This window comes from Zootoca vivipara, chromosome 6 (genome assembly GCF_963506605.1).
Source record: "Zootoca vivipara chromosome 6, rZooViv1.1, whole genome shotgun sequence".
NCBI classification, from domain to species: domain Eukaryota; kingdom Metazoa; phylum Chordata; class Lepidosauria; order Squamata; family Lacertidae; genus Zootoca; species Zootoca vivipara.
Window position 1 is genome coordinate 26212756 of NC_083281.1, and position 27108 is coordinate 26239863.

The 27108-nt window shown below is 48.9% G+C and overlaps 1 protein-coding gene across 2 annotated transcripts; it reads right to left on the reverse strand.

Annotated features, from left to right (window-relative positions):
* Positions 1 to 163: 163 nt before the first annotated feature.
* On the reverse strand, positions 164 to 22060 carry USF2 (upstream transcription factor 2, c-fos interacting). 2 transcript variants are annotated; one of them, XM_035119961.2, is made up of 10 exons: positions 21542 to 22060; positions 12655 to 12701; positions 10840 to 11012; positions 9377 to 9496; positions 5957 to 6110; positions 4819 to 4906; positions 4107 to 4165; positions 2593 to 2687; positions 2184 to 2312; positions 164 to 1516 (listed from the first exon to the last, which is right to left on the reverse strand). In XM_035119961.2, the coding sequence occupies exons 1-10, from the start codon at positions 21592 to 21594 to the stop codon at positions 1427 to 1429; spliced, it is 1008 nt and encodes a 335-aa protein (XP_034975852.1). In that variant the 5' UTR covers positions 21595 to 22060; the 3' UTR covers positions 164 to 1426. The 2 variants fall into 2 exon arrangements, with proteins under 2 accessions (XP_034975852.1, XP_060131655.1); XM_060275672.1 differs by having other exon boundaries at positions 10897 to 11012; positions 21542 to 22059.
* Between the last annotated feature and the right edge of the window lie 5048 nt (positions 22061 to 27108).

Below are 27108 nucleotides of genomic sequence, written 5' to 3' on the forward strand. Positions count from 1 at the left end.
ATATAAAATGAAACAAAAAAAAATCAAACCTAAGGAAAATGCTATTACAATAATATTTTATAATTTTTAGGAACCATTTATCTTCTTTTCTTAAAAAAAATTCTGTGTGAAAGCAGGGGGCGGGGTAGGAAACCCAAAATATAGGAGATTGCTTCTTTTCTTAAAAAAAAATCCATCTCCTGATTATTATTATTTTCTTAACCTGAAATCTAAAACACTGCTGAAGTTTAATTAAAAAATTATATAATATCAAAAAACACACACAAAAGCAACCCTGTTGTCAATTCAATCCACCACTAAAAAAAACCCTCTTTCTAATGGCCTGGGTTTCAGCTATCATACAAACACCGTACCTCTATACAAACGCGCTTGGGAACTAATAAAATAAGAGATTACTTACAAGAAAGAAAGAAAGAAGGAAAGAGAAGGAAGGAAGGAAGGAAGGAAGGAAGGAAAGAGAAGGAAGGAAGGAAGGAAGGAAGGAAGGAAGGAAGGAAGGAAGGAAGGAAGGAAGGAAGGAGACAGTAGTAAGATTTAGGACTGAACTCCACTGTGCCTTAATCATTATTATTTTACAAGTTTTGAAGTGGTGGGAAAACAGAGGGGTAGAGTCGGTGGACATGGCCGGAGATGCAAAACTGAGCTGCAACCTCCCACTTGTTCATGGCACAAGGCTTACTCCATAAAATAACCCGTTGGCCTGATTGCAAGTCAAATTCCAACTAACCTGCTACTGAGTTTCACATGAAGAGCATTCATTTCAGGGCACCTCAAAAGCAGGGGTGGGATGTCCACTTAACCTGCGGATCGTGTCCAAGCTGCATGTGTGTGTGTGGGGGTCAACCTCACCCACTCTTGGGCTAGCAGCCAAACCTGAGAAACCCAGACCCCTACTCCTTCCCCCCCCCCCCACATGGCCAAATCAAAACGACAGGTTCGCCATTGGTGAGGCTTTGAACCGGCAAGACGGTCAGAGGGAAGAAGATGGAATCCGATAGCTTTTGAAACAGCCCATCTCAGAGGAGGGGGAAATGTCCCCATGCCACAGATCCAGCAGAGGAGAAAAGGGGGGGCCAAGTGGAAACTGGCTAACCTGTGTTAAAAATCTACTATAAAAAAATGCATGTTTTGTCTGTTTAATCTTAACGTATCCTAAGGAGAGGAAGGAAGTCGGGAGGGGAAGACAACAGGAAGTGGGGTTGGGGGGGAGAAGGCTGGCGTGGCTGGGCCGACGAGACCCTTGATCAGGCTCTTCCATCCCCACTCCCCGGATTTTTTGCCGCTCCCCTCGGTTTACCCCCAACACGAGGGGAAGGGAGGCAACGTTCGTTCAGAGTAGAAGGGGGTTCTCTATACAAAAGGATGAGTAGAACTGGAGGCTGAGATCCTGTGTAAAGAGGCAGTGGCAAAGTGGGCAGCTGGGGGGCTACTGCCCAGGGGCATCTCCCACAATCTCGATCCCGTGTTGCTGCAGCTGTGCTCTGAGAAGGGCATTTTCGTTCTTCAGCTCCTCGATCTGTGGGGTGGGGTGGGGTGTTGAAGAGAGAGAGATAAGAGAGGTAATTGATTTTATTTTTTTACAAAAATTGTTCATACAGTGGTACCTTGGTACTCAAACAACTTGGAACCCAAACACTGCAAACCCACAAATGTCCTGGTTTGCAAACTTTCTTCAGAAGCCAAAGTGCTCCATTTTGAGTGTTACGCTTCTGTTTTGAGTGTTAAGCTGAGGTCTGTCTGTTTTTGCTATTTATTTTGCGTTTTTGCTGCTCTTTTTGTTTTGTTTTTGTGACTTTGTGGAACCCAGTTCAGCTACTGTGTGATTGCAGTACACTGTTCATTGCTTTCATTTTATGGATCAATGGTCTCGTTAGATAGTAAAATTCATGTTGAACTGCTGTTTTAGGGGTTGTTTTTAAAAGTCTGGAACGGATTAATCCATTTTGCATTACTTTGGGAAAGCACACCTTGGTTTTGGAACGCTTTGGTTTTCGAACAGACCTTTGGAACAGATTAAGTTTGAGAACCACTGTACACCACTTCCCCCCTCCAAGGAGGTCATGTCAAGGCGGTGTGTATCGTGCTCCCCATTTTATCATCACAACAACTCTGTGAGGTAGGCTAGGCCATCTCAGCAATGAGTCTTTGTTATTGGGGATGGCAGGTTTGGAGGGCTCAGGTACCTGTTGCCGTAGCAAGTCGTTGTCCATCTGCAGCCGCTCGGCTTCTTTGAAAGTCTCTTGCATGTGCTGGTTCGTCTGGCGCAGTTCGCGGATGTAGTCGCAGGCTTTAGACAGAATGCCTCCTTTGCTCTGTGGGACACACAGAACACATTTCCTAAATGCCATGCCATGCTCAGAACAGGTAAAATTGCACGGTGCAATAGAATCTGACAGCCGGGGGGTGCGGGGACAGAGGGCATTACACCCCCTCAAACAGCCTCTCCCAATATAAACTGTCCCAAGAAGAACGGGGCAACTCAGCCTCCTTCGGAAGAATGAGCCAAGCCTGCAAGCTGCAGCAGCACCCAGCAGCTCCTCCCAAACCAACAACCCTCCCAGCATTCATGTCCTGCCCAGAAGTTGCCCTCACCGCCCCCGTCTTGCTGTTGTCTGTATTGCAGTCTGGAATGATTTTCGACAGCTGGACAATCCAGTTGTTGATTTTGTCCCGCCTCCTCCGTTCGACTAGAGAGGGGGAGGCAAAGAGAAAACAGGGAACTGATTAGACAAGGGATTTTTTCTAAAAACAAACGGTGGTACCTTGGTACTCAAACAACTTGGCACTCAAACACTGCAAACCTGGAAGTGTTCTGGCTTGCGAACTTTCTTCGGAAGCCGAACGTGCTCCGTTTTGAGTGTTATGCTTCCATTTTGCGTGCCATGCATGCTTCTGTTTTGAGTGTTACACTGAGATCTGTCTGTTTTTGCTATTTATTTTGCGTTTTTGCGGCTTTTTTGTGACTGTGCGGAAGCTGAGTGATTGATTGTGTGACTGCAGTACATTGTTTATTGCTTTCATTTTATGGATCAATGGTCTCGTTAAATAGTAAAATTCATGTTAAATTGCTGTTTTAGGGGTTGTTTTTTAAAAAGTCTGGAACGGATTAACCCATTTTGCATTACTTTCTATGGGAAAGCGTGCTTTGGTTTTGGAACGCTTTAGTTTTGGAACAGACTACAGGAACGCATTCAGTTTGAGAACCAGGGTACCACTGTACCTTTTGGGACCATTGCCACCCCTCTTCCCCCTCCCCCAATAAATAAATCAGGGGCCACAGCAAATCACCCAACCCAATCTGCTCATTCAAAGGAGAAGAGAGCTTTGGAAGTGCACCTCAGGGCAGTTGAAATCCAACCTTACAACACATCCAAAATTATTATAATTATTAAGCCACAAGCCACAGCTGGGCTGCAGGCTACAAGGTTCCCCGCCGCCAGGTGAAACACCTGAGCAATCTCCCCCAAGTTGGGGATGATGCTGGTCTACTGTGTTGCATCATTCCTGACCCTCGGCCATAATGGTAGGGGCTGGTGAAAGTTGCAGACCGAAGCCTATGGAGGGTACCAGTTTGGTTGGGGTGTTTGGGTGGGAATGGCACCTTCATGAAGAATGGAGCTAATTCAAATCCGCCACAGTTATTAGTGGGTGCTTGTGAAGAGCATCAAGCCCTGGTAATTAAGGACGGTTGGGCGAAGAGAGGCACAGATTTGATGGAAAGTTGAGAAAAACAGGGAGCCACCCCCTTAAAACAGCCCTGCAGCAAAAAAAAAAAAAAAGCTTTAAACGTTCCGGGAGATGCTGCCAGCAGTGTGGGTGTCCCTGCAAGCATGAAACAGAGGCTTATCTGACATGGAGGTTGCTAGAGCAGCTCATTTCGTGCCTGACATTTTACTCATCTTGAGAGACCACCTTCACCCCCACTCAATAAACAGGTACAGGGCAGCAGTAACATTGCAGCAGGGAAAGTGGAGATTAAAAACCCTCTCCTTTCACCAGGGGTTCTGCGGCCCCAGAGGACAATAAATCCCGGAACGATCTGAATGTGGTGTTTTATTTTTATTTTTTTTAAAGTGCGGTTTGGGCTGTTTGGCTGTTCTGCGCACCTTCGTTGTGCTGGGCTCGTCTCCTCTCGTCCCGCGGCGTCCGCGTCCCGTCCATTTTCCTAGGTTTTCAAAGCAAAGGCATTAAGGGGGGGGGAATCAGGAGGGGGGCAGGGAAGGGTGCAAAGACCCTGCTCACGTCTCGGAAGCAGCGGCGCCATGATGTGAATATGAAAGGGGCAACGAAAATGCTCCTAATCTCCCTTCCCATCGGCAGAGCGTGGGCCACGGAAACAATGCACCTCCCCCCGCCCTTTCAAACAGGTGCAAACATTCTTTCTGGGGTCTGTTAAATAGAGCTGTAGATCAGCAGAAAGTCCAAACATCAATCCCCAGAATCTCCAGTTAAGGCTGGGAGAGGCTCTTGCCCCAAACCTGACAGCAGTGCTTCTCAAACTTGGGTCGCAGGCTGCTGGTGGACTACAACACCCATCATCCCCTGCTAGCTGGGGATGATGGGAGTTGTAGTCCAGTAACAGCTGGACTACAGTTTGAGAAGCACTGCCTGTCCAGTGGAGGCAGTACTGTGCTGGATGGACTGACTCAGCACTCTGACTCAGCGTAACACAGCTTCCAATTCTCTTAGTTCGGCTTCCTGGCTGGCTGCTTCCTTGGCCCTTCGGGAACAGCCGACATTGGGGGTCAGGGAGCTAGACAGCCGTGCTCCTGACTCATCAACCCTCCCTCTTTGTTCCCGTCCCGGAGCCATACATACGGGGAATAGGGGTGGGTTCGGGGGGCGATGGTACGTTGCGTCCCTGTCTGCAGCACGTCCTGTGGGGTCATCATTACGTAGAATTGGCCTACGGGGAGCAACACAGAAGAGAAAATAAGTTTGCTATTTTGAAAGGAACAGCAAGAGGGAAGGAGGGCCAGCTGGCTGCAGAGGAACCCTAGCCACCCAGGCGCCTTCGATTTTAGGACTGGGATGAGCCAGGATCAACTCCCCACTCACATATACATGAACTGCGCTGAATGCCTTTGGGCCAGTCATTCCCTCTACCTGACCTACCTTACAGGGCTGTTGTGAGGAGAAAACAGGAGCAGGGGAAGAGCACCCAGTATATGCTGTCTTGAGCTCAATGAAAGGAAGGTGTGGACTAGGGACCTGGGAGATCTGGGTTCAAATCCCCACTCAGCCATGAAGCTCACTGGGTAACCTTAAGCCAGTCACATTCTCTCAGCCTAACCTACCTCACAGGGTCATATAATCGGAGAGTTGGAAGGGACCCCGAGGGTCCTCTATTCCAACCCCTTGCAATGCAGGAATCTCATCCATGACAGAGGACCATCCAATCTCCATGTAACCCCCCCCCCCCCCGTCGAACAGCTCTTCCTGTGTTTAGTCGGAATCACCTTTCTTGTAACATGAAGCCATTGGTTCGGGTCCTGTCCTCCTCCAGAGCAGGAGAAAATAAGCTTGCTCCATCTCCTGTGTGACAGCCCTTGAGATATTTGAAGATGGCTTCAAATATAGCCATGGCAAAGATACAAGTGAGGAGAGGGAGAACCTTGTACGACCACCTCAAAAAGTGTTCGGAGTTGTAGGGTGACCCCTATTCTCCACAGAGCTACATTCCCTGGGCTTGTTAAACCGCTGAATTCTAGCTCAAAGGGGGGGGGGGAAATAGAGGTCCTCCTAAAACCTTCTCAGCACCTTTCACAAACCAGTCTTTGTGAGAAGCCATGGCTGTTAAAAGTGGTACAATCCTGCTTTAAATGTATGGTGCGGATGGGTTCTGGGTCTGTGGAGATTGCCCCTGTCCAAATTGCCCCTTGTGGACCAAACTTCAGGATCCCACTCCGGAAAGAAGAGGGGGGGAGAGGTGGCTCGGCCCTTCTCACTTTCCTACCTCCGGCCTGCGTCAGCGACTGATCTGTCGTCTGCACCGACACCGCTGTGGCGTCCCCCACCGTGGAGGCAGGGAAGTACGCAAACCGGGCCTCGCCACTGACAGCATCCGTGGCTGGGCTCCCGCCATTGCTGAAGGGGTTCTGGATCACAGCCTGGAAGAAAACTACAACCATTTGTCTACCGCCCCTTCATCCAAAGATCTCGGGGTAGGCAGCAGGGAAAAAAGCACCCAGCCACATAGGTAATAAAAGCAAGAACAAGAACAAAACAAAACACACACCCCTCTCACAACACATTCAACATGGCCTTGGATGACAATGAGGCAAAGGCCTGGTTACAGAGGAACGGTTTCACCTGGCGCCTACAGGTGTATAAAGGTATACATATGTATGTATGTATGTATGTATGTATGTATGTATGTATGTATGTATGTATACCTTTATACACCTGTAGGCGCCAGGTGAAACCGTTCCTCCTTAACCAGGCCTTTGTGGAATATATATATATATGGTGTCTTCCAAAGCAACTACTCTATTCCGAACTTAAAATGGAAAGCGTAATACTGGTGGTCAACAAAAGAGGTTTAAAGACTTGTCTCAAGGCAAATCTAAAAAAATGTAGTACAAACACCGACAACTCAGAATGGAAGGGAGAAACGTACTAAGAGGAAGGCACGCTTGGCAAATCCACACTGTGATCAACTTCCGCCCGGGAACCAATGTCCCCACCGTGGAAGGACGTGTGGGTCCAGAATTGGCCTCCACAGTCACTTACGGACTCATTGTTAAAACAGTGTTTATGGAAGACAATCTTACTCGGCTTCCTTATCATCTTATATTACTGCATTTCATATTCTTATTTACTTCTAGTTACATTCCATTTTACAAAATCATCACTTAGTCAACAGCTGCACTCTTAATGATTGCTATTCGTGTTGTTCTATTATTTAACCTTTCATAAAACTTGCAAGTGAGGAACGATAGATAGCTCTTTTCTTTTCAGCCTGGATTTATTAGACCTTGACACACATGGTTTTAAAAATAAGGTGTACATTGTTTTGGTGATCATTTGAACGTCCCATCTTTGTTTGTTTGTTAGTTGCTCAGATGTTTTCTCTACGACCAAGAGGTATATATATATACACGTTATGAGATGAATAAGAATTAATAAAAATGTTTTCAGAGATGAAAAATGAACAAATACATTTATACTCTATGGTTGCAATTCCCCCTTCAAAAGAAACCCACTTCCCGCTCCTCTTAATACATACAAGCTCTTTGGAATCTTCTGTATGCAAAGTACGCGTTATACCACTGATCTAACTTATACCCATAGAAAGCTGCCTTATATCACACTGGCCATTGGTTTACATAGCTCAATATTTCTGCACTGACTGGCAGCAGCACTGCTGACTCGGCCCAGTATACATGAAGGAGCGTCTCCACCCCCATTGTTCAACCTGGACACTGAGGTCCAGCTCCGAGGGCCTTCTGGTGGTTCCCTCCCTGCGAGAAGTGATGTTAAGAGGGGACCAGGCAGGGGGCCTTCTCGGTAGTGGCACCCGCCCTGTGGAACACCCTCCCATCAGATGTCAAGGAAATAAACAACTTTCTGACTTTTAGAAGACATCTGAAGGCAGCCCTGTTTAGGGAAGTTTTTAATGTGTGATGTTTTATCGTGTTTTTAATATTCTGTTGGGAGCCGCCCAGAGTGGCTGCGGAGGCCCGGCCAGATGGATGGGGTAGAAGTAAAATAATAATAATAATAATAATAATAATAATAATAATAATAATGATGATGATGATCACAAACCTAGACAGCATCTTAAAAAGCAGAGACATCACCTTGCCGACAAAGGTCCGTATAGTTAAAGCTATGGTTTTCCCAGTAGTGATGTATGGAAGTGAGAGCTGGACCATAAAGAAGGCTGATCGCCGAAGAATTGATGCTTTTGAATTGTGGTGCTGGAGGAGACTCTTGAGAGTCCCATGGACTGCAAGAAGATCAAACCTATCCATTCTGAAGGAAATCAGCCCTGAGTGCTCCCTGGAAGGACAGACCGTGAAGCTGAGGCTCCAATACTTTGGCCACCTCATGAGAAGAGAAGAATCCTTGGAAAAGACCCTGATGTTGGGAAAGATTGAGGGCACTAGGAGAAGAGGGGACGTCAGAGGACAAGATGGCTGGACAGTGTTCTCGAGGCTACGAACATGAGTTTGACCAAACTGCGGGAGGCAGTGCAAGACAGGAGTGCCTGGCGTGCTGTGGTCCATGGGGTCACGAAGAGTCGGACACGACTAAATGACTAAACAACAACAACAACAACAACAACAACAATAATAATAATGGTCTCTCTCATCCCAACCTGGAGATGCTGAGGATTGAACCAGGAAAGTGCTGATGAGCCACCGAGTACATTCCTTGGGATAATGGGCCAAGGCGGGTGGTTACAGATTTCCATATAAAAACACAGGTGTGTGGGAAAGGTTTTTTGGTTTGGGGCACCGGGGAGATACCAGTAGTTGCGTCCTGCCACCGGTTGCCGAACTATATCCTAATGCAAATGGGACAGAGTGCACAGTCCTCTTGGGATAGAGCTGGCACATGAACCAAAACATCTCAAAGTCAGAAAGCAGCAGAATGAGGTTTCACTGGGATACTCCAAGTTCGCACTGCCCTCTTGTGGTAAATGAATGGAAAATCCTTCCATAATAATAAAAAAAGTAGGCCAGTCCTGGAGAGGCCAAAAGGAATTTTGTGTATTTGAGGCAAGTGATATTAAATTTGAGGCAAGTCACATTAAATCTTCACCCAGGAAAGCTAAACACAGGACATACGGAGCCATGGGGCTGAGGAGGAGGGAGATGGAAACATTGGAATGAATAGAGGAGCAGAAGGAAGATTTTTGGGGGTGTGAGGAGAATTATCACACGAGAGATCAGTTCAGCTCTTTGGAGAGGAGAGATCTATTCCTCCCCCAGGACCCACTGCGCAGGGAGGAAAAGGGGGAAAGACCTGCTCACTTTTGTCTCCCCACCCCCGTTCAAGCGCAACCTCCAACAACCCCCCCCCCCAGTAAACATGGACCTCAACAGACGTCAGTTATCCTTATGTAGCCAAAATGGAGGCATGCAGTCACAAGAACAGAGGTTATCAGCTGGCAGGTGAGGAACCCATGATTTGAAGAACAGCAAGAAATGCAATGTAATAAAGCACTCCTACCTGCTAATAAGATATTTGATCATCTGTGTCCAATTTTAATAGCTATCTGATGCACACAGTTTTCATTGTGAAGTCTGCTGACTAGATCAACAACTTGACTGATGGACTGAACTGGACGGAAGGAGTCTGCATCGCTAAAAAGCAAGGCATCTGATGTCACTTTTGGGGCCCAATAAAGCTTCTCTCTCTCTCTCACCTGAGCAACAGCTTGCTGGCCACTGGTGAAAGCTGCCGTCGAGACCACACTGACTGCCCCCGTCGCATCTGTCTGTCCATCCAGCTGACTGTCTGTCACCTGAACGACTCTATATGTCACCTGGCAGTGAGGAAGGAAAACAGAAGTCAGTCTTTCGGCAGAATTCGACAAGGGGGAAGACAGTCCCACAGAGAAGTCAAAATCAAGGCATGTCTGTATTGTGACCAATGACCATTCCTGGTGTGAAACGAGGGTCCTCAGCTGGAGAAACAGTAAGATGGAGAACGGTATTGAATAAAGCATCCCAGAATATTTCAGTGGTCGATATCCAACCAACAAATCCTGCCAGCGCAAGGATTTATGCCTGTGCAACAGACCATCCTCCCCGCTTCCACCATCGTACCCCTAAGTCTGTTCTGGGTTTCCCGCAGCCCTCCTGAATAGACTTGAGGAGGGTGTGGCATGTGAGGTGGGGTGGAAGTTCTGCTGTTCCAGTGGAAATCCTTGCACTGTTGGGGCACATAAGTTGGACACTGGCCAAACTAAACGACAGCAAAACAACAACAACAACAACACACAAATGCAATTTTCTAGTTCTTAAGGTTATGGCAACATCTGCTAAAATCTCTGGAAGCCAGAGGAGATATACTCAGAGGAGGGGGGCGGGGAACACACTGCTACAAGCCCTCCAGGGATTCTCCCGGGTGATAATAAATGAAGAGGACCAACTGTTTCCTCACGTGAAAACAAGCACAGAATTTTGCATACAGAAAGCTAGTATGTCAGGGAAAGTAAAACCATTGCTTGAGAGCTACTAGGGGTGTGGGGGGTGTCCCCACCTTTTGTGATGAGGGCTTGTCCCGCATCTTTCGTAATGGTTCTTCTTGGAATGTTCCTGAGGCATATTACTGAGACACTTCCATTTCCCAAAATGTGGAAGAGGCAACAAGGGGATCATCTACCTTGGGCCTAGTCCTCACCAACAGGGAGGAACTGATTGGCGAAGTGGAAGTACTGGGAACCTTGGGAGGAAGTGATCACGTCCTTCTGGTCCTCACGATACAGAGGCAAGGAGGGGTGGCTGTCTACCATGGATGCTTCAGTCGAGATTCCTGCATTGCAGGGGGTTACAGCGGTTGGACTAGATGACTGTCGGGGTCCCTTCCAACTCTGCAATTCTAAAAGTCTGTGATTTGGCTAAACTAGAGTGGAGGGGTTGAGAATAAATGGTCGGAGCTTGTGGATTTTATAAGGACCCCCCCCCTCCAATAATGTGGGCAATGCTGCGACTAGACATTTCGGGAATATATTCAATCATGCAATGACACGCACAAACACCCCCAGTTATGAAATGGTGCGGTCCCACGAGCGCCACACCGTGTGACTCCTCGGAATGTGACGACTGGCCAGTCGGCAGCCGGAAGCCGCCCAGGGGCCAATGCCCTTGCGCCTTAAGCTCTTACCCCTTCCGCCGTACCCACGCAGTTAAAAGCCAAGCTCCCTGACGAGGGTTCTGCTACCTGTCCTCCATTGTTCTCTGTGCGGAACTGGTACTGGATATTATGGTCTGTGAAGGCTGCTTGCTGGACGCTGGTGATGGCCACTGCAGTCTGCTCATCCGCATTTGTGCCGTCTCCTTGGAGAGAGAGAAAGGAAATTGATTACTGCCAGCTTTGGGCCACTCTCTACCGGCACACCAGCCTCATCAACACAGGTGTTGCTGTTGCTGCTGTTGCAGGGTTTTGCCGTCCTTTTGGGGGCCAACAGGCACATTTGTGACCTTTTCAGTGGTGGCTCCCCAACTGCGGAATGCCACGCCCCTGAGAGATATGCGTGGCGACATCAGGATTAATGTGCCAATGGTGTTCCCATTTACCCAAACATAATTGGGGTCACAGGGTATGATTATATGCCAGCCTGCATCGGTGCTCATCATTTAGTAGGGTGGGTCCTTTTTATGCTATTCAGTTAAGGTTCTTTTATTTTTCTGGTGCAGTTTAAATCTTCTATAGGGTACGATTTTGTAATCATCACTTTGAGAACATTTTTATGGTAAGCGACAAATAAATCACAGAGTTGGATGGGACCACGAGGGTCATTCAGTTCAGCCCACTGCAACACATGAATCTTTTCCCCAATGTGGGGCTCAAACCCCCAACCCTGAGATTAAGAGTCTGATGCTCTACTGACTAAGCTATCCCAGACTTCCTGATAATAATGATATTGATAACATCAGCTGTTGTGGGCATCAACCCTCACGCCACAACCTATTCCCTTGGCTATAATCAAATGCTTTTTTCCAACTTAACTCAGTGGAGGTGTCACTCTGGCGACTGCGGCTCTGCTGGGTTACTGGGGTGTCCTCCCGCAAAGGGAACCCACTGGATTTGGGAGAGGGGGTGCAACAATCCAGGCCACACAACACACTCTTGAACTCAGTCACGTAGCGAGTTTATTTATACAACCTGCCACTCTGGAAGTTAAAACCCTGAACTAGCTTCAACCTGTCATTCATTTATGTTATTCTAGAAACCTGCATCCTGTCTGAAAAATGTGCCTTAGTGCAGGCTGCTACTTAGCACACGGTCACTACCTTGTGGGAAGGACAGCTGTTTTGATAACATTAAATACCCACCAAAGGCCGAGGAGTCTAAACGGTGGAGAATACGAAGGAGCAAAGCTTATACAACTTCTATGAAGTGACCTCAGGCTAGCCACCTTCTCAGCCGAACCTACCTCACAGGGTTGTTGTGATGACAAGTGTGTTTGACTGTGCAAAAGAGAGAGAGAGAGGAATCCCTGTATATGCTGCCCTGAACTTCCTGAAGGAAAAGGAGGAGAGAAATAACAAGGTGGCAGTAGACCGAAACCTCTCTGGGGCAGGGACCTTTCTTTCTTGCTAGAGAGACTCTGGAATGCACTAGTACGAACCCTGACATACGAATGATAGGAAAGGGCTTGCTTCCCTCCTCTTTCTCACATCACACATCTTGTGCATGATGCATCTAAATGAAGGACAAGATGCTAAATGGGCTCTGGGGCTGTGTGGGTCTGCAGGGGGTCAGGGAGATTTGGTGTTCCAGCTGCCAACACACTGCCCCCATGGGATCCAGACAGGAGGCGACCAGAGATTCAGCTTTGTTCACAGACAGACATTTCGTACGCCTTACTTATCGGGTGGTGCCCTGGTGGTAGAAATCCCTCCCCGAGCGGGGGCTACAACTTGCTCACGCAGGTTGGCTGGGCATTTTCTGGGCCAGCCCAGGACCCCTCCTCACCTTCCTGCAGCTCGACTCCCTCTTCACCTTCTTGACCTTTTTCGTGGCTGTAACACAAAGAGGGGGAGGGGAGAGAGAGAAAAGAAAAGAACTGTCAGCCAAGATAAAAATCTAAGCCTGCAGAGGTCAGATCTTGGCCTTGTTCTCTTCCGAAAGCTCATTCAGGGGAACTGTAGTCCACATTCATACCATACCTTTAAAGCACAATAGTACTTTTTATCAATCATGGCTTTACCCCAAAGAAGTATGGGGAGCGTAGTTTATTAAGGGTGTTTTTAGGAGACCCCTATTCCCTTCACAGAGCTATCCATCCCAGAGTACAGTGGTACCTCTACTTACGAATTTAATGCGCTCCGAACGCACATTTGTAAGTCGAAAAAATCCCATAGGAATGCATTGGAAGAAAAAATTCGTAAGTAGAAGCAACCCTATCTAAAAATTCGTAAGTAGAAAAAATCCTATCTAAACCGCATCCAAGATGGCGGACGGAGCTCCATTCGTAAGTAGAGTTATACATAAGTAGAGGAACCACTGTAGTTGAAAAATAGGAATAGGAACTCTGGGGAACTCTGAGAATCTTAGCTCTGTGGTTGGGGGGTGCATGACACCTCCTTATAATTATTTGGAGAAAGTTGTGACTGTTTAAAGTTGCAAGATGCTGCTTTAAATGTCCAGCGCAGATGGGACCAGAGGAAAAAGTAGGGAGCAAGAATTGTGCTTTTACTCCTGCAAGATTGAAAATAATGCCTTCGGCTGTACTCGGGGGATGCTTCCAAAAAATTCCACTCGAAAAACGGTTATGTCCCTGTGGAGATGGCAGTACAGTGGTGCCTCGCTTAACGAATGCCCTGCTTAACGAAATTTACGCTTAACGAAAGGTTTATTCTAGCGGAGGTTGCCTTGCTAGACAAATTCGTTTTACGAAAAATTCGTCTAGCGAATCGCGGTTTCCCATAGGAATGCACTGAAATTCAATTAATGCGTTCCTATGGGCAAAAAAAAATTCAAAAAAATTCGATGCATTCCTATGGGATTCGCTAGACGGATTTTTCGTTATAAGAAAAGACCCGTGGAATGAATTAAATTCGTCTAGCGAGGCACCACTGTACTGAATTGGTGGTGCATGTCCTTCTGACCTGCACTCTTTATAAAGATTTGAGGAGTGAGGTTATCACCCCTCTATTGTCCACTCCAGGTTGCCCAACCACTGTTACAGTGTCCTTTCTCTTGGCAGATAAAGATGAGCAGGTGACTGCATAGGTTGCAAGGTTTATAGCCAGGGCAATTAGAATAACATCCATTATTTGACTATTGACCCAAACCCCAAAATACATTTTATATAATTGACTTTTTACCTTTATCCTCTGTATACCGCATTTTGATTATTGCTATAACTGGTGGCTGATGCAAATAAAGATTCACTCATTCATTCATTCCCAATTGCAGAATAGAATTGCATAAAATAAGGGGAATTCTGTGCAGACGAGATCATCTTTCATTTGCACAAGACGCTCCAGAATTCCACTGCCCTCCATGCAGAATTTTAACACTGCCTGGGCAACAGAATGCCCCTAAAACGTCCTTTGCCAAGCTCTTCTTCCACCGATTTAACAGCCCCTGCTTTGCCAGATACAAATCTCTCACTGTGCAGAGCCTAGAGAAACCCAGCCCCGTTCCCTGGAGTGGGCAGCAACAAAGCCTCACTTCCTGCTCACTATCAGTGACGAGGAACCTTGTTATTCAGCCCGCGCATTCCTGAAAGCCAGAGATCCCTGCGCTGATGTCTGCCACGAGGGTTCGACGTTAATATCCTCTTATTGCTTTGATGGAGACAGGATAAAGGAAGGCACACACCGCCCGGCCTTGCAGCTACAGAGGCACTGCAAAGCATTTGGCTATCTTAATTCTTCGCACTGGCAGAGGGAGATAAGGCTCGTATCTCGGCAGGACGTTGGCGCACAGCAGGAACGGCACCGAGACGCCAAGGGAAGGTGCCCAATGCAGAGGAGAAAGGCTGGGTTAAAGAGCTCAAAAGCTTTTCAGAGGATGCCACCTCCATATCTTTCTTAAGGGTTAGGGTTGTGTTGTAGGTATACCATGGATGTGGTCCAGGCCAGTGACTCCCAGACCACTGAATGCCGAGACACGGTGTTGTTTTCCACAGACGCCACCTCCCATCAGTCCCAGTCAGCATGGCCAACGCTCATTCGAATTTGGAAAGTCAACGCGTGAAACTAAAAGGGTCTACATAGCGGCAGACTTGAGATGGAAGTGTGTGGTGGGCCTTCCTAGGAAGGGAGTACGAAAACAGTAGTAGGGAACATGCGACCCTCCAGATCCCATCATCCCCAACCACAGGGATGATCATGACCGCCAGGATCTTGCTGGGATGCCGGAGACGGCCTTCTCTATGGCAGAGTCTGGGTCAGGACTAGCCAACAGGGCCCCCTTCAGACACCAACTTCCATCAGTGGTGAAGGACAATCGAGTTGAAGACCAACAACAGCTTGAGGGTCAAGTTTGCAGGACTCAAGCTAGCAGGACCAATGGTCAGGGATAATGAGAATTGTTGTCCCCAAACAGCTGGATATCCAAGTTTGGGAAACTCTGCTCTAAAGCCTGGGTGAAGGGTAGCCAATGTGGTACCTTCCAGATGTTGTGGACTACAGCTCCCATCATCCCTGGCCGGGGCAGATGGGAGTTGGATTCTGCAACGCCTGGAAGCCACCATGGTAGCTAGTCCCAGCTCAGACTCTGCCACGAAGAAGGTCCTTTCTGGCAGCCCAGGAATGCAGCTCAGATGGACAACCAAGGAGATTCTCAAGGAGCAGATGGGTACTCTGGCCTTGCCTTCCTTGCTCTCAGATCCCAAGATGCTCTTGGAATGATAGAATTGTGGTGTTGGAAGGGACCCAAGGGTCATCTAGTATGACTCCCTGCAATGCAGGAATTCCGCTTGCAACCATCCCATGGTTGGCTCAAACCATCCACCTTAAGTTTAACAGCCAAACACATTGACCCATTGCGTCGCAGAGGAGGCACCAGCAGAGCGTGGCAAGGGCAACAGTTAAATCCCCTTCCTCCTGGGTGAGCCATAATCACCAGGCACCCAGCTATTCTAAGCTGCTTGTAGAGAAAGCCCAAGACCCGAGGCAAAATGGGTAGGAGATATTTTCTCCACTTGTTCAGTGAGAAACTAGCCTAGCTCATGCCTTTCAGTGTTTCTAGCCAATGAACAAAGCCACACCAATGACTGATGTTTTATGAAAAGAAGATCTAGACAATAAAGAGGAGTGACACACCCATTGCCCAAATACGGAACTTCTTGGTTCATTCAAAAACCTTTTAATTTGGTTCTTCGCCACTGGAGAACTGATTTGCTGCTAACCATCTCCCTGCCGCCCCCAAACTCCAACTATTATGATATCCAGGAATTCAGTGTAGGTGTTGCAGTGTACCCACATAAACACAATGGGTAGCAGGAAAGGCAGGAGTTCTTTTTAATTCTAATTTCCCCACCTGAGCAGGATGCTGGACCACTCGCCTGATCCTGCAGGCTCTTCACCTGTCCCCCAATTTGCATCCCTTCGCATGTTGCTGGACCATAACTCCCATCACCCCATACCACGCCTGCAAGGGCTGTTGGGAACTGAGAGTTCAAAACGTTTGGCAGCCACCATCCTGGAGAAGCTGCCCTGCATTGCAGGGGGTTGGACTAGATAACCTCTAGAGTCCCTCTTCCAACTCTACAATTCTACGATTCATTTGAGCTTCACTCAGACATCATGGTACCTGGGCCTCTATTCCATCACCCATCCCTACCCCTGGGGGCCCCTGCCTTTCCACTTCTCCCCACCCCCAATATGCTCAGCTGAAAGCATGTAGGGCACACTAGACGCAAAGGTGGTTTTTTTAATAATAAAAAACGGATTCCACAATGACTAGAACTAGACGGAGCCCTTCGTTTTATTACTGCCTCGTACACAACAGGGTTCTAATTATTCTCACCTCCTGTGGGGATAGCAGCTGAGTTTGGGGAGGTGGCAGCGGCGGGGGGAGAAGCAATGTCTGTGGATAAGATGTGGGAACTCGAGTACAGAAGAGAGAAAGGCACTTCCAGTTTACGGGAGGTCTCAATAAAATTGGGTTTATGTGATTGGCACGTACTTCTGGGAAGACTGTTGATGCAGAGCTGGCAATGATGTCAAGGTCATCTTGACTAGCCATGGAAACTGAGAGACCAGATGTTGGGGGCAAACCACAGGGATTGTTCTCTTTCTGCCCTGCATCAGGGCTGACCCTCGGCCCTGGACTGCATCTCAAAGCTGCCTGGTGCTGTCTGGGGGGGGGGGGGACTGAGGTGGGGCCCCGCCAGGGATGCAGGTGATTTGGGGGGGGGGCAAAATTGGCTAAAAATATGTCCATAAATATAAATGTTGATTATTGCCTCATAAGAAATGGTTTTAAATAGAGGGTGAATTGAATGGGTGGAGGGGCAGGGGTTGGGGGAGAGGCGGAAAGAAGAGCTAATTTGTCCATGGCTAGGGGGCGCAATATTGACAGTTCTGCCAGGGGCGCAAAATCACCTAGCTACGGCTCTGGCGCTGTCTAGAGTGCCACAACCATAGCCAGTTACGCTCGTCTGGGCCTACAAAGGGGTCCATCAGGTAAGATTTTGCCCAGAGATCCCCCAAACCTGGCCAACCCCTCCCCAACACACTGAGCGCTAGACTCTTCACCCTCACCTCCCTTTACTGCCTCCTCGATCTCATAAGCACAGTCCCTCTCCTTGTTTTCACGTCGTACGGCCTTTTCTGGGAAAGGGACAACCCTGGGGAAAGGTCACAGGTCAGTGGTAGAGCACATATTCTCCATGCAAATGGTCCCAAGCTCAATCCCTGGCCTCCCCAGATACTTTTAAGGGGAGAGAACGCCTGCCTAAAACCCGAGAGAGCTGCTGCCCGTCAGTGTGGAACAGATATGCTTCTCAGATGCATTTCACTCGCTAAGCCAGGCATAGGCAAACTCCAGCCCTCCAGATGTTTGGGACTACATTTCCCATCATCCCTGGCCACTGGTCCTGTTAGCTAGGGATGATGGGAATTGTAGTCCCAAACATCTGGAAGGCCGGAGTTTGCCCATGCCTGCTCTATGCTCCATTCCAGGCACGGAAGAGGCACTGCTAGGTAAGCCAGGCAAGTACACCCACGGAGGGTGCAAAGTAGGGCTTGTGAGAAGGGTGGCATCCTGGGGAGAATCCCGAAGAGGGCTGGAAGGAGGCATTTTCCCTCCCCGCCAAGGCCTGAGGCTTCCCCACCCCTGACATAAGCAGACCGTAAGGCAGCTTCCAATGGTTCTCCTGGCATCACCAACCATCACATGAGATAACTCTGGCATCCGTTCCCCATCAAGTCATGCTCCTCTCTGTTCACAACAGGGCCCACCCCTGCCTAGGAGGTTTCTCTCTCCTTATTTAAACCCCAGTAAATGCCCCCAGTCAATTCCGGGAGTTTAAGAAAGGAAGGAGAGGAAGAAGAATCTGGGGTAGCAACCACTCTTACGTTTTCTCTTATGTCTCACCAGCAGGGCTAAGCCTCACCTCTGTTGACAGCGTATAAGAGATGCCTGCCTGCCTGTTCACCTTCCACCGCCGCCAAAAGCTGAGGAAGCACAGAGGTGGCTAACCTGGGTCCCTCCACCTGGACCCAGGAAATGGTGGGAGTCTCAAATCCCAGCAGCCTCAGCCAACGTGACCAGTGGTCAAGGGTGATGGGAGCTGGGCCTGAGCAACATCTGCACAAATCTGCCAACACTCTGGTCTAGGAGTGCTGACAGTGTGGTTTTTGAGCCTGAATGTCAGTATGTATATACATGTACACACACCTTCAGCCTTATAAATAACACAACAAAAATGACAAATCTGCAAATATACATGCGCACACAAGCAAGAAGCACCCTGCCCCTCTTTCTCCAACCCAACTATTCACTTGCATGAAGTTCCATGGATCACCTATGTGCAATTCCTGCTCACCTACGGCAACCACCCTATTATTTGGCTGAATTATTTCGTGTTATGGCTTTTTAAAAAATCGTACCCTTCCTTCAAGGCGTAGGGAAGTTAATGCAGTCCTTCCCCACTCCACTCTTATCCAGTCTTCATCATGCCTTGGGGTAGATTGAGTAGACCAAAAGGGACTGGCCCAAAGGTCACTCAGTGAATTTCGTGACTGGGCGAAGATCTGAGCCCAGGTGTCTCTCCAGGTCCAGTCTAACGTCCTGAACAACAAACTCAGAAAAGCCGCTTTTCCTCAAGGAAGCTGTTATCCTGCTGGCCGGTGTTCCCACCACCCCGACGCAATATTGTCTGAATGCACATGATGCAGCAAATATTGCTGAAGGTCTGTGCTTGGATGGGAGAAAGGTCCAAAAAACTCTATACATCCAAAGAAAGAAAGAAAGAAAGAAAGAGAGAGAGAGAGAGAGAGAGAGAGAGAGAGAGAGAGAGAGAGAGAGAGAGAGAGAGAGAGTTCTATTGAAGGAAAGCTCCCTGGGAAGAAGTCATGGGTGTTATCAGGTGAATCTACACATTACATCAGGGAAAGGGAGGTGAAAAGTATCAACCAATCTATACAGGTCACTTATAAAACAAGTTGTTGAGTATTTTTGGGGGAGCATCTCCCCCCAAATGTTTTGGTGCTTTTCTTGGATTTACCAAGCATTTAAAAAGACTAATAATAATTGCCCTACTTGCCATACGTCCGGGTTTTTCTGGACATGTTGCCATTTCAGCAAAAATCCACCCAGATGCCATTCTGCAGATGTGTCCAGAAAAACCTGGATCCATGATGGCAGCCCTAGATAAGGCTGATCTGCATGTGCAGTAGATCAGCAAAGATTTCCAACTCCCAATGGTTTAACTATAGCAGCAACAAAAAACTAGGCAGCTGAAATGAAGAGAGCTTGGATTCCCAGGGTTCATTCGGTGGACCACTCCTTTCCATATGAACCCACTCCGCACACAGTCCCAATAATCATCTAGGGACCCTATCATTTTACCTTCCCAAATGCGAATGCCCAGGAGGCAAATTCCAGGATGCTAATGTAACTGCCCTTGCTTCTCTGTGTAACAACTCAGTCTTGCAAATCGATTCACAAATGTTACTGCCTACAGTAGCTCTTACCAGCCTAACACATAGCTCATGTTAGTCATTTGTGCCATACCCATGGTTAAGCCCCCTCTCTTCTAAATTATGAAACTTTCACTGCCTGGTCACCCGGAGTCCAGTTTTGCTCACCATAGGCGAACGAAGCCCTTTAGGAGCCCAGGGAGGGGAGTGCCAAAGCACAGCACAATTCTGCACTGGCTGTTCTGCCCAACTGCCACAGAGTAGATTGCTCTCCTTGAAGCAGCACTGCAACCCGAAAAGAAACAAAGACTATTCCTAGGGCGGCCGTCCTCAACCTGGTGCCCTCCAGATGTTTAGGACTACAACTCCCATCAGCACCAGGCAGCATGGTCAGTGCTTGGGGAGGATGGCAGCTGCAGTCCCACAAGCGCAGGAGGTCACCAGGTTGGGGAAGGTTGTCCAAATACAGGCCACATTGCACTGCAGTATTTTTGGATTTCCCACCAGGTGTGTATCTTTCTCAAGGACACGCAGCAGCCAATCCCAGTTCTACAATAATGTATGCACCAGGCACAATGGTCACAACGGCATGTTGTAGGTGCTCACTTGATGAACACCCCCTGAAACAGCAATGGGTGAAGTGGTGTTTGGTCCTCTGTTCGCAGTGAAGGAACCATGTTGCTAAACCCGCCAGGCCCTTTTTCTTACTTCGTTCTACTGAGCCAAGGCTGAGGAACATCTGGCCCTTGGGCTGCTGTGATGGACGACTCCCAGCACCCCTCTCTCCAGCAGCTACAGTCCCATTAGCCCTGTCAACTGGCTGTGCTCCCTGGGGATGGTGGGTGCTGCAGCCCAAAGCAGTTGCAAGGCTACACATTCCCCATGCCTGCACTAAGGAGCTTGGGGAGGAGAATGAGGAAGGCAATGTGTACTCCCCCCCCCCTCCCATTTTAACCCTACCAACAAACCTGTGGTGTAGGGTTAGGTAGGGAGAGCATGCCTGGAGGTGTCACTCCAGAACATTCAGGGCAACGTAGGAATTTAACCCCGAGTCTCTAACCACTACAACACACTGCTGGACTCTCTAACTTAACACCCTCTCCCTCTCCCCATCACTCCCTCTCCTTTGCAACCCCACAATCGCACCCCCACTTTTTCTGATCACCCTGGCAGTCTCCTCCCTGCTCAGTCACTTAACCTCCTTCCCAGCCCTTACCTGCCAATCAGTGTTGTGTCCCCCCCCACCAAAACACTGAATGCTTCCCCCCCCCTCTCCAAATGCACACAAACCCAAGATTTATCTCCCCCTTCCCCAGCCCTCCTGACAATGCATTTCAGATCTTGGACGGTGCATGTGCGAGTGTGGGGTGTTTTTTTGGGGTGTGTGTGTGTGTGTGACCCGTTGCTTCTCAGCCTACAATGGCACGAAGTCCTCCTGATCACAACCTCTCCTTTCTCCCCCCCCTTTCCCTTTTATTCCAGACACCCAGTTCTCAGCCCCAGGTCACGTCCCCTGGAACTGCCGTGTCCCCCCACCCTCGTCCCACTTCCCCCGTCCCGGAGAGCCTAAGCTCTGCCTCGTCCTCCATTTTGTTCTCCCCCACTCTCTTTGCGCCGCTGCTGCTGCCGCCGCAGGAGGATCATGGCTGGTTCCCTCTCCCCTCCCCCACCCTCGCTAGGCCCGAGAAGAGAGGGAAGGCTGGGTGCCGTAGCCCCCCTCCCCTGCTACATGGGGGTGTCGTGGGATCTTTCCCCCTTACCTGGATGCAGCGGAGGCGGTGGCTGTGTCCAGGCCGGGATCCAGCATGTCCATGGGGGGAGAAGGGAAGGGGGGAAAGGGAGGGGGAGGGAGAGGGGGTGGGGGGAAAGACCCCCGCAGCACCAGGGGGAGAAGGGGGCGGGAGGGGAGGAGGGAGGGGACGAAGTTTAAATCTCACGCCGGATGGAGGTAGAGGGGACGCGGAGGAGACACGGGAGCCGAGGCGCTGATCACGGGGACAAACACTCGGGTCATGTGAGGAGGAAAGAGAGCGAGAGATTCTCTCTCTCTCTCCCCTCCTTCCCCAGCTGGGAGCCCGGGACACGTGAGGGGGGAAGAGACGGGAGAGCGTGGGAGCCGGAGCTGGAGCTGGAGCCGGAGGATGCGGATTGAAAGAAAGGGGGAAAGGGCGGAAAAGGAGAGGAGCTGCAGCTGCTGCCGATCGAACGTCCGCGGCCTGCTTTGGAACGTCGGCGAGCAAGCAGCGGATGGAACGTTGCAACAATCCGGAGAGGGAGAGGGAGGAGGGGGAGGGGATAGAACGCTGCGACGATCCGGGGCGGGGGAAGAAAGAGGCGGCGGCGGCGGCGGCGGCGGCGGCGGCAGCGGTGGAGGAGGGGTGGAATAGAACGTTGCAAACAAGCGGCCGCGGCGGATAGAACGTTGCGGGCTTCGATCGAACGTTGCGGCAGCGTGGGAGGGCGGTGGGGTGTGTGTGGAAGCGTTCTTTGTTGTTTTAGAATGTTGGGCGATTGCGGGGGAATCTTGCAACGCGGAGCTGCAAGAAAGGGATCGCGCGCGGGTGGGGGGGTAAGACGGTATCTACGCGCGATCGGATACTTTTAAGATCGTAACCTCCCAGCTATTGCGGTCCCCGGGGCGCATGCGTACATACTCAAGGCTAGAGGCAGCTGGGGTGTGCTTGGGACGGGAATGGTGACAGTTCAAACGGTAGAAGGAGCCCCCTGAATACTACTTGGCTGGCGGGGCGAATGTGGGGCGGGAGAGAGAGCAAATAGGAGCCCGGTTCGCTGAACCGCTTAGCTCGGCGCAACAACTCGAAGCTGCGCCTGCAAGGCTGCCATCTCAAGCGCGGTTTGCTAAGAACCAAGGGCCACTGTACTCGACAGGACTTAAGAAGTAAACAAGCGAAGGCTCCGGCTGTGCTGGGTTTCCCCTCCCACCCTTTCCTGCTGCCACTGAGCATGCTCTACGGAGAATATTTGCTCGAGCTGCCAGCCTGTGGATGTTTAATCTGGGCGCGGGCCCCGCTGGGCAGAGTCGGAGTTGCTTCCGTGTTAGCAGCCGTGGGATGGCAGGCTCTGTGCCAGCGTCCAAGCGAAAAGCAGCGTCCACTGCGGGCTTGCTCCAACCCGCCATCCATGACTCTAGCTCCCGGACGCTGTTTTAGTCTACTAAAATGGAATTATCAGCGCAAAAGCCGTGTCTTGACCTACTTTCCACAAATTAATCCGCTGTTACGTCGCGTGTCTCGTCAGCAAAAATCTCTAGTCCCAGATCGGAGCGGGGAGGGATCTCCCCAGAGACTCCTGACGGGCTGCTGGTTCCCGGTCCCTAATTTAAGGCCAGAGAGCGAGCATGGCCCCATTCCACTAAAAAGCGGGCGGATTGTGTGTGTGTGTTAATGACGCAGAGAGGCGAGGCTTGCTGTTTTGCATGTTTACTTGGCAGTCGATTCTGTTAATTGTAATAAGTCCCTTTCCTAAGGAAGCGGGCGGGCGTGCCTGCCTTGTTAGGATTGCAGCTTTCCTTTCAGCGATCTCAGGCGGCTCAGCTAGGAGATCATGTAGCTTGACATCGAGCAAGTCTGGTTTAATTTTTTCTTTGGGGAAGCGGGCGGTGCAGTTGTCAAAGGGCTACAAAACAACCAGCGCGGGGGGAGGGGCCTCTCTTGAGCCGTGGTAGGCCAGAAGAAGTCACGCGATTAAGACGCATTCACCAATAAAGGCTTCCGGGGGCGGGCTTACTCTCTGAGTGGCAGGAGGAACGGATTCTTGTTTGCTTGTTTTCAGGCATGGTGGGAGCCAATAGTGAGCTGATAAGGAGGGAAATTCCATGCAAAACAGCATGTCAATCACGCGTGGCGGCGGCAGAAATTAGCAAACAGCCAAAAGCCCTGCTAACAGGAGATTGATGGAGAGGTTGGGGCCACCCTGTGGATATTCTGAATCTGTTTAGCTGTGCCAATCCTTGATGCCAGAGTGAAATCTCATAATGTTGTCGTTTAGTCGTGCCCGACTCTTCCTGACCCCATGGACCAGAGCACGCCAGGCACTCCTGTCTTCCACTGCCTCCTGCAGTTTGGTCAGACTCATGTTGGTAGCTTCGATAACACTGTCCAACCATCTCGTCCTCTGTTGTCCTCTTCTTGTGCCCTCCATCTTTCCCAACATCAGGGTCTTTTCCAGGGAGTCTTCTCTTCCCACGAGGTGGCCAAAGTATTGGAGCCTCAGCTTCAGGATCTGTCCTTCCAGTGAGCACTCAGGGCTGATTTCCTTCAGAATGGATAGGTTTGATCTTCTTGCAGTCCATGGGACTCTCAGGAGTCTCCTCCAGCACCATAATTCAAAAGCATCAATTCTTCGGCGATCAGCCTTCTTTATGGTCCAGCTCTCACTTCCATACATCACTACTGGGAAAACCATAGCTTTAACTATACGGACCTTTGTCGGCAAGGTGATGTCTCTGCTTTTTAAGATGCTACCTAGGTTTGTCATTGCTTTTCTCCCAAGAAGCAGACGTCTTTTAATTTCGTGACTGCTGTCACCATCTGCAGTGATCAAGGAGCCCAAGAAAGTAAAATCTCTCGCTGCCTCCATTTCTTCCCCTTCTATTTGCCAGGAGGTAATGGGACCAGTGGCCATGATCTTAGTTTTTTGGATGTTGAGCTTCAGACCATATTTTGCACTCTCCTCTTTCACCCTCATTAAAAGGTTCTTTAATTCCTCCTCACTTTCTGCCATCAAGGTTGTGTCATCTGCATATCTGAGGTTGTTGATATTTCTTCCGGCAATCTTAATTCTGGCTTGGGATTCATCTAGTCCAGCCTTTCGCATGATGAATTCTGCATATAAGTTAAATAAGCAGGGAGACAATATACAACCTTGTCGTACTCCTTTCCCAATTTTGAACCAATCAGTTGTTCCATATCCAGTTCTAACTGTAGCTTCTTGTCCCACATAGAGATTTCTCAGGAGACAGATGAGGTGATCAGGCACTCCCATTTCTTTAAGAACTTGCCATAGTTTGCTGTGGTTGACACAGTCAAAGGCTTTTGCATAGTCAATGAAGCAGAAGTAGACGTTTTTCTGGAACTCTCTAGCTTTCTCCATAATCCAGCGCATGTTTGCTATTTGGTCTCTGGTTCCTCTGCCCCTTCGAAATCCAGCTTGCACTTCTGGGAGTTCTCGGTCCACATACTGCCTAAGCCTGCCTTGTAGAATTTTAAGCATAACCTTGCTAGCATGTGAAATGAGCGCAATTGTGCGGTAGTTGGAGCATTCTTTGGCACTGCCCTTCTTTGGAATTGGGATGTAGACTGATCTTCTCCAATCCTCTGGCCATTGCTGAGTTTTCCAAACTTGCTGGCATATTGGTTGTAGCACCTTAACAGCATCATCTTTTAAAATTTTAAATAGTTCAGCTGGAATATCATCACTTCCACTGGCCTTGTTATTAGCAGTGCTTTCTAAGGCCCATTTGACTTCACTCTCCAAGATGTCTGGCTCAAGGTCAGCAACCACACTACCTGGGGTGTACGAGACCTCCATATCTTTCTGGTATAATTCCTCTGTGTATTCTTGCCACCTCTTCTTGATGTCTTCTGCTTCTGTTAGGTCCTTACCACTTTTGTCCTTAATTATGGTAATCTTTGTACGAAATGTTCCTTTCATATCTCCAATTTTCTTGAACAGATCTCTGGTTTTCCCCATTCTATTGTTTTCCTCTATTTCTTTGCATTGCTCCTTGCTATTTTTTGGAAATCTGCATTCAGTTTCCTGTATCTTTCACTATCTCCCTCGCATTTTGCTTGCCTCCTCTCCCCCGCTATTTGTAAGGCCTCGTTGGACAGCCATTTTGCTTTCTTGCATTTCCTTTTCCTTGGGATGGTTTTCGTTGCTGCCTCCTGTATAATGTTATGAGCCTCCATCCATAGTTCTTCAGGCACTCTGTCCACCAAATCTAAATCCTTAAACCTGTTCCTCACTGTGTATTCATAAGGGATTTGATTTAGATTGTATCTTACTGGCCCAGTGGTTTTTTCTACTTTCTTCAGTTTAAGCTGGAATTTTGCTATAAGAAGCTGCAAAGCTTGCTGCAAAGTAGACTAAAAGCTTGTTTTCGGTCACACTTGGTTGCAGTGCACAGTTAAACTGTGGAACTTGCTCCCGCAGGAGGCAGTGATGACCATGAACTTGGACAGCTTTAAAAGAGGACTGGACAAATTGCATAGGGTGGCTGGTTGTTAAACGCACTAACCACTCAACTTACACCATTGTTTGTTTGTTTGTTTTTATCCCCAGAGGGAGTGAGTCTGGCTTTTCCAGGGAGGGAGTTCCAGAGTCTGGAAGCGGCTACTGATTACTATATATATATATATATATATATATATATATATATATATATACACACACACACATACATATATATACTCTGCCCTCCCCAGTGAGAACCGGGCTCAGCGCAGCTGACATAAATAAAATTACAATAAAACGTAAAAGAAAGAAAAACAATTGATTAAAATGCAGATTAAAATACAATTTAGATTTAATTTTTAAAAAAATGCAGCCTCATTTTAAAATGGCCCAAATCAAAACCATAAGAGAGGGAAAAACGTAGTGGTCAGACTAAGTCCAGCCCAAAGGCCAGGCGGAACAGCTCCATCTTGCAGGCCCTGCGGAAAGATGTCAAATCCTGCAGGGCCCTGGTCTCCTGTGAGAGAGCGTCCCACCAAGTCGGAGCCAATACTGAAAAGGCCCTGGCCCTAGTTGAGACCAATCTAGCCACCTTATGGCTCGGGATCTCAAAAATATTGTTATTTGTGGACCTTAAGGTCCTCCGCAGGGCATACCAGGAGAGGCAGTCCCATAGGTACGAGGGTCCCAAGCCACATAGGGCTTTAAAGGTCAAAACCACCTTAAACCTGACCCTGTACTCCACTGGGAGCCAGTGCAGCTGGTAAAGCACTGGAGGAATGTGGTCCTGCGGCAAGCACCCCATAAGGAGCCTCGCCCGCGGCATTCTGCACCCGCTGGAGTTTCTGCGTCAGCTTTAGGGGCAGCCCTGTGTAAAGCGAGTGACAATAAGTGTTTGTGTGTGTACACATTACTTTTCTTCAATGGAACTTGAGGCAAGGTACATAGAATATGCAGGTAGTTTTCTTCCAGGCACAAACCCAACTCCGGCCTCACTTAGCTTAAGCAACCTTAGTGTAGAATTGGAGTGGGGAACATTAGGCTGGGGTGGGGGTAGGGGGAATGTGACCTTCCAGATCTCTTATCTGGCTCAAGCCACATCCCTTGTTAGCTGTGCTCTGCTCCCTTCTTG

Bases quoted from the DNA above. Each gene is read 5' to 3' on its own strand.
- USF2 (XM_035119961.2), bottom strand. From the start codon at position 21,594: ATGGACATGCTGGATCCCGGCCTGGACACAGCCACCGCCTCCGCTGCA. The intron at 4,907-5,956 runs GTAGGAAAGTGA...TGCTCCCCGTAG, and splicing joins GTCGCTGACGCAGGCCGGAG to GCCAATTCTACGTAATGATG. The intron at 2,688-4,106 runs GTGCGCAGAACA...CCCCCTCTCTAG, and splicing joins ACGAGCCCAGCACAACGAAG to TCGAACGGAGGAGGCGGGAC.